Below are 12,428 nucleotides of genomic sequence, written 5' to 3'. Positions count from 1 at the left end.
GTTTTAGCTCTTTTTCTTTTCTAAAACAGTGGCATGTTCTTCTCTGACAGCAACCCTCCACTGCAGCAGTACATCCCTCACTGGGCCTATACATTCATTTCCCTGTTTTTTGTTTGTTTTTAAGCAGCAGCCCAAGATTACTTCCATGTCTTGCTTGCCATTAGGAGCTAGGTGATACAAAGCTGCAAAATATATTTTTAAAGCCCCATCACCATGTCTCAAAGTCCAGTTGCATCTGATTTCTATTTACAAATAGTTTGACTTTGATGACTGTTGGCACAGTGTTCCTCATACCAGAGGATGGCAGCCTCTGAAGTAGTTTGGAAGCCATACACAATGGCCTTCTCTTTATGTCTTAAAGAAAGATATGTCTTAAATACAACACTATTTCTCAGAGTGATGGAGTAAGCTGAGTATAGGGGTCAGAATTCTCCCCTTCATCTATTATAGTAGGCACAAGTGAGACATCTGACATAGCAGCTTTTGTGCTCACTTCTTTTTTCTGGAAAGTGACTTTTGCTTTGTATGACAGGAGGAAGAGGCACCATAGAACTAATGCTCTTGACCAGGAAGTGTTTCAGCCCCATCTTAGACCTAGTTATAATTGAGGTTACATTCTCTGTTTGATAGAAGAAGAATGTGGATTTATCACATTATCTTCAAGGGCTCAGTGAGAGACCTATAGCCACTTCTAGCTTAAAGACCTGACTGATAGAGTAAAAGTAATAAAGTACTATTTTATGAGGAATTTTGTAATAACACGGGAGGTAATGTGACATGGGCTCTGAATCTGCATATGGAAAATAGCACATTAATGTCTGTTCTTTGTAGCTATTTGGGGAAGATTTCTGTGGGGGTTGGGATAGGCCTTAGAGGAGAGAGAGGATAGGCTGCTGCAGTTGGCACTGTTGAATCAGAGAACCTGCTCTGTAAAGGGGGAAAAGAAAACCTTGTCTATGTGAAAATGGGGAACATTAACCCAGCAATTTTTCTTTTCTTTTCTTTTCTTTTTAACAATTTTTTCCCTTGCACGCCTCCTTCTCCTGTCCCCTTGCTCCTTTCCTTATAACATCAGAATTTCTCATATGGCCACAAAAGTCTGCAGAAGTTTAGGCATGGACAGGACTGGGCATTTGGTAGTTATTCTTCCAAGAGCCTGGCTCATAGCTAGAAAGGCTAGGCCTGGGGGCTAGAAAAAGATGAGGTGCCTACCCATCAATCCCAGAAGTACACAGCATTCTCCCATTTACTTAGAAATAAGCTTCCTGCCTTAAGAGTGTTTGTATGTAGTTAATCAAATCCTGGCCAGTCATTCTTACTCTAGACTTCCCAATCAGTCACTCAACCCAAGTTAGCTGTTTGTTGCTCCCTACCCCCCCTTTTTTTTCTTTCATGAACACCCTAAATTCAACTGTAATTGTTTTATCTTAGGCATCCAAGAAGAAATTGCCTCTCTGGGGAGGTTGAAGTCTTCTAAGAATAACCCCCTGGCAATACTTTTCCCAAAGTTCTTTGAATGATGTAATGCAGGAAGAGAAATGTGCCCTGTTTTTAGGGTGTCTCTGTGGCCATAGCATTTTCTTTATACATGATGACTAGGATAAGGGTCTCCTACCTGATGCTTCTAAATAAAAGTCAGTGGCAGATAAAAATGTTTGAACTTCTCCTAAATGTTCATCTCTCTCGAACTTTGGACAGTACTTGGCCACAGAAATAAAAGTCCCACCTTCATCTGGGTGCAGAATGCAGATATGGCGCCATGGCCAAGGATTGGTCAAGTACTGGTTTCCATATACAGCAATACATAGGAGGCAGGCTACCTACCCCACAACCCTCCTATGCTGCAGAATCATGTTTAAGCCTATTTAAATTATCCACTTGCTCCCAACTGACTCTCTCATGGATCTTTTAACATTAAGGGGAAAAGTGCTTTCCTTTGCCTTCCAAGAATTCTTGGCAGAATGTCTACCAGATTACTTTCATCAACTTCTTAATCTCCCTGAGCTGCAATGGTCATTTGCATCGCTACAGGTAAGAATAGCATTTATTTTGGCCTCCTTGTATTTAAACATCTGGAAACTCTTGGCCTCATTCTCAGAGTTCAGCCTTTCTCAGTGCAATCTGAGAAGAAGAAACCAAAGGAGAGTCCCAAGCGGGGCGGAAAATGAAATCGGATAATAAAAATTTAGTAAAAACCTGAAAGTGTGTTTGGATTTTAATGTTGCCTTGATATTTTTTTTTAATTTCTCTTCTGTGGAGTACTGGTTCTTTTTCCTCTTTTGTTTTTGCTTGGTTTTGATTTTTCTTGGAATTGTGATGCTTTCTGCTGATGGTGTGTGTGCGCCTTTCATTGCAGGGTTTGCAGCCATTCAGCTCTACTTCTTAAGGCCCAGGGATTTGGCTTCTGTCCAGTGTGTCTTGGAAACCATGGGGACACCACTGCGCTAACATGTTCACATGCATCTGCTTTTGTCTTAGTGGCTGCTATGCCTCCATTATCTGTACATAGAGACCCTGTTTGGTGTTACTGATAAGAACCAGTGCTGAATGGAAGATAACCACTATCCTTTTGCTAGAATTGGAAATTAATAGAACCACTTTGTTAATTGAAAAACTTACGGATTTGCTTTATCACAAGTTTGTTTGACAATATAAACTTTGTAGTTAGAAATGTTAAATTGGTTAGGAGATCTTAAGGCATTATGTTTTCCAAGTATCCCATGACTGTTCCATCCTCTTCCCCTCCCTGAACAACAACAGAATGGTTCCAGTAGAGGAAGATAATTCTGTTCTTCATAATCAGAACTATATTACATAAAATGGCAAAGGGAAAATGCTTGGGACAGGAAGCTGCTATAGGCAGGAAGTAGTCAGATACAGGGTAATGGGAAGTCAATCATGGGTTTCTGAGAAAGAACTGGGGGGCGCACAAATAAATATCCCTTAATGTGATGAGAAAAGATGGTTAGTGTAGACCTCACCTGAAAATGTTTGACCAAAAATAGAAAAATAATAGCCTAGGAAAAGATTAAAGACTAATAATAATAGCAACAAAAGATAGGATAACCTAGAAACCTCCAAACTTTAATATAGCAACGAAGATTTCAAAATGCTTTAAAGATAAGCCTTCTAGGAATGATAGTGTGACTTAAAGTTTTTCTGCCGTGTTATATTTGACTAATATATAGGTTATTTTTGTAGGTAAACTGGTGATCCCAGTTTATCTAAGCCCAGGATAGAACTAGAAAGTAAAGTTACATAACTTGCCTTAGGTTCGAAGTTTGGGTGAGGTGTGTGTTTTGGGGGGTGGGGGTAAGGGATAGAGAATTCAATCAGATGTGTTTTCTAGGTCCATTTTTGCCACTAACAATAATTACAGCCTTGTCATTTCACCTTTCTAGCTCTTGAAAAGAGGTATTTAGTAAACTCTTAGGGCCTTGCAGCTCTAAAATTCTTGTAGCTCATAATTCCAAGACATTGCACTATAGTGTATTATTTTGAAATTGAATGTTTTAAAGTGCAATTGTGGAAAAAAAATGTTTTGGGAATAAATATGGGCTGAAGAGAAGAAGAACTGATAGTTCTTTAAGAATTTTCCCTCCTTAAAATTCAGAAAATTCAAGAGACTTCCAGTGGGAAGTTTGCTTTTAGGATATACACTTTTTTTGCATAAATAATGGCCATGAATGGTTTGCCACAGGTTTAACAGATTTAAATGTGGGGAAAGCCATACATGTATTATTTAATTACACTTATTACTGTTCCAATAGGTGTAGACTCCAATGACTCTCATAGAGAATTTATTAGTTATAGAAATGATATTGCCTTTGTTTTTAGAACTGCAAAGTAAAGCCTGGTTTTCTAGTTGAAGCTGAATTGGTCGATGATTCTTATATCAGAAAAAGGTGGTATTCAAAAATTGTTGCCAGTACATATACCTGTAATATTCCCATTCTTTCACGTCTAGGCCAACTGGTCTTCAGGCTTTGTCTGCACTAGTGGTCATTTGCTTATAATCATTGTTTTTCCTTTTTTGACTTCCTCCAAAGTGATAAAGTGAAAGTCCTCATGTGGTCCTGTCTGCCCTCCCTTTTCTTCTAATTTCCCCTTCCTATCCCACCCAACTCTAAGGCCAGGGTTACAGACAATGGAAAGCTCTGGCCCCCTATCATTGTACACTCTAATTGCAGAGCCAAGAATTGTCACCAGTGAAGAAGTCATTATTCGAGACAGCCCTGCCCTCCCTGTCACCTTGCAGTGTAACCTCACCTCCAGCTCTCACACACTTACATACAGCTACTGGACAAGGAATGGGGTAGAATTGACTGCCACTCGTAAGAATGCCAGCAACATGGAATACAGGTGAGAGGGGCTAGCACCTCTTTGGAATATGGGTGGGAGTGTGGCTGAGCTTACTTGACTTTTTGTAAGTCATAATCATTAAGACTTTACATACACATGTTGAAATGACGAATCTGAGAATGATGTTTAAAAGGTGCGTTGGGAACTGTTTTCTCACAGTGAATTGAAATGTTTCTTAAACTGTTACCTATTTATTGACACGTTCGACTTGTTTCTCTACAGGCCTTTCTTACTAATGCTGTTCAAGCCTTATTAGGAGTTTACATATAGATGTTAAAAAGATTAGTCTGAGGCCATTATTTAACAAATGCAATGTAAACTTTTTCCTTTCACTTCTTTCTCTTTTTAAATTGGTGCATTATAATTGCACATAATAATGGGATTCATTATGCTATATTCATACATGCACATAATTTACCAAATAAATGCTATGTCCATGTACAGATGTGCCATATCAAATTCCACTTATATATAATTATAATGCACTAATTAAAATAAAAATCATAGCACTAATAATAATAATAATAATAGAAGGGAGATCAGTAGATTAGGGTAGTAGAATTGTGGGAGCAAAGAAGAAAAGAAAAGGGAGGGAAGGTACTGGGAAGTGAACTTTTATTTCAGTGAATTTAAGTATTTACTAAACTATGAACTATGATATGAGATATATTTGTTCCTCTCCTGGATAGTCTAGTCCAGTATATCTGATGTGAGGTTCAAGAATCTTTAGTAAAGATTTCCAAATGATTCTACTAAGTACCCAGGTTTGAGAGCCATAGATTTCCCCTTACTCTGATAAAAGAGAAATTGAGGACAAGACATAGTCAGCAGTAGAGTCACGGTTAAAATTCAGGTCTCTCGACATAATCCAGTGATTTGAGGGATCAGATCAAAATCAGCTTTGAGCCTCTTATTAAAGTAAGAGTCTCTCCAAGTGATTATTCTACTGGGTAGGTACCCTAATGGATTACCTTTTTTTAAAAAAAAATTTTTTAGTTGTAAATGGATCTTTTATTTATTTATGTATTTATATGCAGTGCTGAGGATGGAAACCAGGCAAGTGCTCTACCACTGAGCCACAACCCCAGCCCCATGAATCACTTTTTAAGAGTGTTTAATATCACCATCACCTGGTCAGAAACAGCAGATACAGGGCCTTTTGGTAAACTATAGTAAGGATGGTGGCCTGGGAATATCCTCTGAAAAAAGGACCATACTTGGTGGTCTGAGTTATCTGGCAACCAAAGATTTGGTGTGCTTTTTGGATAATTTAGAATGCATAGCACCTTAGCTTTCTTAAGTATGTTTCTGTTTGGAAATTGATCTGAAAAAGGATCAGCTAAACCTGCTTGGCAGGTTGATAAAAATATAAGGAATAAACACTGGAGTGAGGCTGGGAAAGCCTGTGTGCGCAGTAGTAGCAAGGACATTCTCCAGTATTTTGCAGCATTGAGATCTTGTCAACCCCTTATTTAATCCACATGAATTTGTAGATCCTCTTCCTTTTGTTCAGGTGAGGAAACTAAGACTCAAAGAATAATTCTTGCCTGCTTTTAGGCCAAATAATATATTTAATAAGTTTTAGAACCAAAGCAATGTTCCAAGTCTTCAGACTTTCTAGAATTATTTTTTGAAAAATTTCTTCCCGCTATTCCATACTATTTAGTGGTATATTGGTTAACCTTTTTCCGCTGTAGTTTCTTCTGATAACATACTGGAAATAGAGCCTTGGCTATATCCTTGATAGCTTGGAAAGGGTTAAATCAGTTTACAATGTTGAGTGGAATGGAAGGCATTTATTCATGGTCTATCCATTAGTTTTACAGATCTGTTTTTTATAATATCTCTTTCAAGGTGGCAGACATCCAGTCATACTTCTCTTGGATTTTGTGCAGTTGCCCACAAAGCTTTGAGCTGTTAATGTTATGGAGATTTTGACCTGTTTCTAAAGTGCCTCTTCCCCTATTTTTCTCTTGACTTATCTGAAGCTCTTCAGGGATGTTTTGCATCACCAGAGTTTTCCAGGGATTCTGCATTTTTTTGGAGTAACAACTTGGCTATTCAATAAGTTAGCCATGGAGCCAATTTGAGAAGCCTGCTTCTGCCTACCTTATAGGAAACATTTTCTCTTTGACTCTCTGTCATTTTCAATTTTTCTTCTTCTCTTTCTTTAATTTTTTATTTTTTTGGTGGTAGAGATTGAACCCAAGACCCTGTGAGTATTAGGAAAGTTATCTATCACTGAGCTACATCCCCAACCCTCTATTGGTTTCAATTTCTTCCCAATAGTGAGTCCACCGGGGAATGGTGTAGGGAGATTTTGTGCCCTAGACATGGCCTCAAGCTTGGGAGTCTTATTCCCAAGTATTTCTAAAGGAACTTAGAGTTTGTCTGAGCCCTGAAGATACAGCTACTCTTTCTCCTTCAAATTCTGGAGTACTTATTAAGAGGAGCTTATTTGTGTGTCTCTTCTTACTGGGAACATATAGATTTAAAACAATGCATTTGTGTCAATTTGGAAGATATTTTGACTACTCCTCTTAGAATGGTCTCCTGCTGTGGATATTTATAGACAGTCCTGAGGATGAGCTATGCATCTCCTCAATCTATAATCTCTCTCATTTTTTTTAAACATTCATTTTTTTTAGTTGTATTGGACACAATACCTTCATTTTATTTATTTTTATGTGGTACTGAGAATCGAACCCAGGTCCTCGCATGTGCTAGGCAAATGCTCTACCACTGAGCCACAACCCCAGCCCCTTAACCTGTGTTTCTTTTTTTTGAATGAACGTTGAGATGAGTAGATGCTTTTGGGCCAGTCAGTAGACAAGATTGGGAGTTTCTATTAGACATTAATTAGTGCAGTGGAGATTTGATCATCACAAGTATCATATTTTAATGACTGAGCAAAAGAACAGGAGTTCAGTCTTATGTAAGTATCCTATGATCTGGAGATTATTTATCCTGTTTTCTGTTATTGCTAACCACCCTTTCTACATGTGTTTGGTATATGTATATGTAGACCAGAGTCTACTGAGGTGGAATGGAGTTGGCTCCCAGGGGCAAGAAAACTTATTTGGGCTCACCTGTAAGATTGAGAGGAAGGACATGCTATTCTGGCCACACATGCTTCTTGACAGTTATTCCTGTCATTTAGTCATTCATTCATTCATCTACTGTACTCTAGCACCAAGTAAGGTGCTGGGTATAGAACTGTGTTCTAATTAAACAGTGTCTACCTACATAGAACTTGATCTGTTAGGAAATCAGACATTAATCAGATTATCACATAGATACATAATTAATTACACATGGTAATAAGTGCTGTGAAGAATCATAGGATAGTATGAGAGAGAATGTCAAGGAGGAGGATGAAATTTACATTTGGACTGGGAGGAAGTGACATGTAAACCCAGACCTAATGGAAAAGGAGTTGGGTAGGCTAAGAGTAATGGGAAGAATATTTCATGTAAAATAACGTCTTGTATGAAGGTTTTGAGGTAGGAATAAGCTTGGCACTTTGGGAAAAAAACACAAAAACCTAGCATGGCTGGAAATTGGTATGAGATGAGGGAGGCTAGGGTGGTAGGCAGGAACCAGATCATGCAGGGCCTTCTTTAAAACTACATTTCTGTGGCTAATTCTTTGTTGGCAGATTTGGTTCTTTGCTTGAAAGCAGAAAAACAACAAATTATACCTGAGTCCTGTTAGTGAGTAGTAGACTTACCTGAAAGGCATGCTTCTAAATAAGATCTTTAGAAAAGCTCAAAAAGGCTTGTTTTGTTTGTTTCTTCTGCTCTTAGTTTTCTGATTGGAACCAAGAAGTTTTTAGTGATGGTTGTATATAAACTGTACTAAGTATAAATTATAGTACTTTGTGTGGCATTATATTTTAATTACTTAACTTTGTAGTTTGTTTCCCCCATTGGACTGGAGTATCTTAAGGTTAAGGACCATGGTCCATTCCATGTCTTTATTCCTGGCACCCAGTAAGGAATAAGGCATTAATGTTTTGGGATATACAGAGGGAGGTTTTTGCTTTCAGTTAGGAAGAAGTGAGTTTTGCATCAAAGAACAGGATTTGGAGAGCATGGTCTCTGCTTGCTCCTTTTAAGTCTCTTTTTGTTTATGTTTTAACCATTCCCAGTTAACCTCACTTCATTTTTCTTCCCATCTCTACAGGATCAATAAGCCAAGAGCTGAGGATTCAGGCGAATACCACTGCGTATACCATTTTGTCAGCGCTCCTAAAGCAAATGCCACCATTGAAGTGAAAGGTATGACCCAGCAGAGGCTGAGGTGTCAGTATCTTACTCCTGGGACTTTACTTTGGTCTGGACTCCTGGTGTTCGGTTCTTCTTTTTTTACCTTTTTACATTTCAAGAAGCAATGTATTATTATGGTTAGGACCCCAGACTCAGGAGCCTAGCTGACTGGGTTTAAATGCAAACCCAAACACTACCTGTGTGACTTTGGCAAGTTACTGGGTTTTCTATGCTTCTGTTTCCTTGTTTGTAAAATGAAGATATCAGCAGTATTTATCTTGTGAGTTTGGTAGGAGGATTAAAAGTAATTTAATAAGCTGGGCACTGTGGCACATACCTGTAATCCCAGTAGCTTGGGAGGCTGAGGCAGGAGGATTGTGAGTTCAAAGCCAGCCTCAGCAAAAGTGAGGCACTTATTTAGAGACCCTGTCTCTAAATAAAAATACAAAAAAGAGTTGAGGATGTGGCTCAGTGTTCAAGTGCCCCTGAGTTCAATCCCTAATACCCCACCTTTCCCCCCAAAATTAATAGAGTAGGTTTGAATTGAAGAAATTGCTGTTTAGGGGCTGGGGTTGTGGCTCAGTGTAACAGTGCTTGCCTAGCTTGTGAGAGGCACTGAGTTCAATCCTCAGCACTATATATAAGTAAAGTAAATACCCATTGACAATTTTAAAAAGTATATTTTTACAAAATTGCTGTTTTTATACAACAGAAATGTTTAAATGTTGGCAACTCATATGGCCCAATCTTAGGTAGAGCTCTTAGAATATCACCTTACAGGTATTATTACGTAGGGTTCCAGTGGGCTAACAGGATTTGGGAAAGTATAGTATGCAAGGTGAATATAAGCTGTTTGTAGGTAATTCATTAGAAATGTGCCTGTGGGTATATGGCATCATAAAGATGAGTCTTAAAGAGTTTTAAGAAGGGTAAATAGAACTATAAAAGTTAGAACCACCTAGTAACATCATTAATCTGTTTTTCTGTTACTCACAGGAAAAGTGAAACCACTAGCTCTGTGTTCTCTGGTGAGTTTTTTGGCAGAGCTGGCCTAGGGCCCAGGTCTCAATTCCCCATCCAGTGTTTTTTCCATTATTATAAAATGACCAGGGGGAGGCAGGTCTACTATTTGAGGTCACACTGAAAAGAGGAATTCTTTTATTTTTAGTGTTTTTCATTTTGCTTACGAAGGACCTAAACTTGTCCTTTAAATCCATATGCTCATTTCTAGAAGCTAGAAGGATAGATTTAGGAAAAAGTAAGGGCCTATGTAACAAGTATTCGGGTCTTCCTTAAAATATTTATAAGATTAACAATGCAGATTTAAGAAAGGCTTGCCTCGTGAGTGTCATAAAAATAAATAAATAAAAGGTGTTATGTCCTGTACAAAAAAAAAAAAGAAAAGAAAAGAAAGGCTTAGTCAAATCCCCCAACCAAAGACTGAATATTCTAATATGCAGATGCTAACTCATAATAACAGGGTAGGGGGTAAGGGAAAAATAGAAGTGCTTTGGATTTAGACAAAGGGAATGAATGGCAGGGGGAATGGAAGTAAGAAAGATAGTAGAATGAATAAGATATTATTTTCCAATGTTCATACATGAATACACAACCAATGTAATTTATCATGTAGAACCAGAAGAATGGAAAGTTTTACTCCATGTATGTATAATATGTCAATATACATTCTATGTCATGTATAACTAAAAAGAACAGATAGAAAAACTAAAAAATAAATAAATACATAAATAAAAGGCTTAGTCACATTCAGAGTTTCCCTTACATGGTATAAAATGAAAGTAATAGCTTGGTGATGTGATTCCAACATTCTGAGTTGAAGAAGGTATAGGTCACTGCCTCTTCTGGCTGCCAGACTTTAATTTTGAATGCCTCAAGGATGGGAGTTACAGTGGTTATAGGTTCCAACAGGCCAGAACCTGGCATTTGAGTTCTCCCTTTTCATGGAGGGATCTAGATTCCTCTCTGTTTTTGAAGAATGCCACATTTGTTCAACATGAGGAAGAAGGTTGTGAGAAACTGTTTTCTCTAAGCCATCAAGGACCTTCCCCAGCTTAGACGAGCTGTGCTATATGGGAAGACTGTTGCTTTGTATGAAATGCTGCATTGTTCCTGGCTGAGCTTTGAGCATAAATTCCCAAGTATAGAGAGCAGGATAGATGAGGGAAGGGGAAAGTGGTGTGTCTAGCTAGTGGTCCTCAACTTGAGGGATAATTACACATAATGCAAGTCTTGGCTAACTGTAGTCCTATGGATTTGGAGTTAATGATTTCTAGATAACACTTTAAGTGTAGAGACAGAGATAAGTTTTTCCATTGGTTTGACTGCCTTAAAAAGTGGGGTTCAGCAGCCCCAGAGATATTTTTCTTCACTTTTTTTTTTTTTTTTTTTTTTAAGCAGATATGAAGCAGTAGTGGAGAGGGACAGAGAAGAGGAGGCTGCTGGAAGGAGTGTTTTCAGATAGAAGTTAAGACATGCATGGTATCTGTTACATGGTATCATATTCAAGGTGCTGATTGCACATTGCATTTTTACTGTACCACCCTACAATAAGGAAGATGGAGTAGGCGGTGGTATCCTTATTTTAAGGAAGCAGGCCTTGAGAAAAATTGTTTTATGAGATTCTAAAGCTTGTTCTTGGGTAGATAATTTCTTTGTTAAATCTCTGAAGAAAATTCCTAAGGAATTCTAATCTTTTTTCCCCCCAACATTTGGGCAAAGTAGCTAAATAATTAATGTCTTAGTGTTTCAGGTTATGGATAGTTGAGTCGAGTAAAGACTGAGTATTTGGCTTTTTCTATATTAAGTTTAAGTTTATATAGGCTCAAGATCATATTCTAAGCTAGTTTCCAGTCATGGTTGGGCAGAAAAAAGTGGTAGAGGCACACTCCATACATTTAGAGTGGAGTGTGTGTTAATTCCCAAACCATTGTCATATAAACTCTAATTTTTTTCCCTCAGTACCTCCAGGGTGGGGTTAGAGACAGTTAACTTTTTATATTTACAGTGATTTGACAATTTTGCTGAGTAACTGACAGGTAAGAGGTGATTGTACTTAAGAACAGAGAAATTCTGGGAACATAAGTGACCTCTTTGCTGAAAGAAGGCTCTGAGAATCTTTCCCATTTATGGCTTTAACTGCATCAGCACTTCAGGGTAATTTAATTCAGACCATATGTGTATATTTCTTATATTTCTAAGGCAGTCAAACCAATGTATTTATTGTACATTCAGCCCTTTTTTCCCTTCTTGCTTTTCCTGTCTTTCAGAACATCTCTTGGGGGGTGTTTGGGGAGTGAAGGAATTAACCTAACTATGAACTGGGTATTATTTGTCAAATTACCAAATCTTGAATTACCTGTGGTGTACAAAAGAAAAGAAGGCTACAGGCATCAGGAGGGACATGTGTCTGGGAGTAGACTGAAGATGACCATGCATTTTCTCCCTAGCCTATAGATTGCTGTCAAGAAAGAATTTTGATGGTGATATCATCTCCCAATGATGAAGGCCTTGCATCTGAAGTAGGTTTTTTCTCCCATCTTTTATAAAAGACAAGGATGAGGCACAGTTTAAGAAGAAAGATACTGTACAGTTAAGGGTTATGTTTCTTAGGTAATTGGCAGGTGACCTGAGCAGATGCAGAGGTTGAAGACAGAGCAGGGCTGTGTAGGAGAGGGGAAATAGCCATGTGACCTTTGCCCCTAAACCCAGCCTCTCAGGGATCTGCTTAGCTCATTCCAAGGAAGGCATTGCTCCTGGTTTTTTGACACTTCAGAGGCT

At 38.2% G+C, this 12,428-nt stretch overlaps 1 protein-coding gene across 4 annotated transcripts in view; it reads left to right on the top strand.

Moving 5' to 3' along the window:
* The window catches only part of Nptn (neuroplastin), an 85,806-nt gene that overhangs the window by 35,666 nt on the left and 37,712 nt on the right, over window positions 1-12,428 (top strand). For all 4 annotated transcript variants that reach the window (XM_026387647.2, XM_026387648.2, XM_026387646.2 and 1 more), the window contains exons 2-3: window positions 4,191-4,362; window positions 8,548-8,642. In XM_026387647.2, the coding sequence (XP_026243432.1) occupies window positions 4,191-4,362; window positions 8,548-8,642 (267 nt within the window). The remainder of the gene's footprint in view (window positions 1-4,190; window positions 4,363-8,547; window positions 8,643-12,428) is intronic.

The sequence above is a fragment of the Urocitellus parryii genome, chromosome 6, assembly GCF_045843805.1.
Source record: "Urocitellus parryii isolate mUroPar1 chromosome 6, mUroPar1.hap1, whole genome shotgun sequence".
Classification (NCBI taxonomy): domain Eukaryota; kingdom Metazoa; phylum Chordata; class Mammalia; order Rodentia; family Sciuridae; genus Urocitellus; species Urocitellus parryii.
This window is presented reverse-complemented; position numbering and strand designations above follow the sequence as displayed.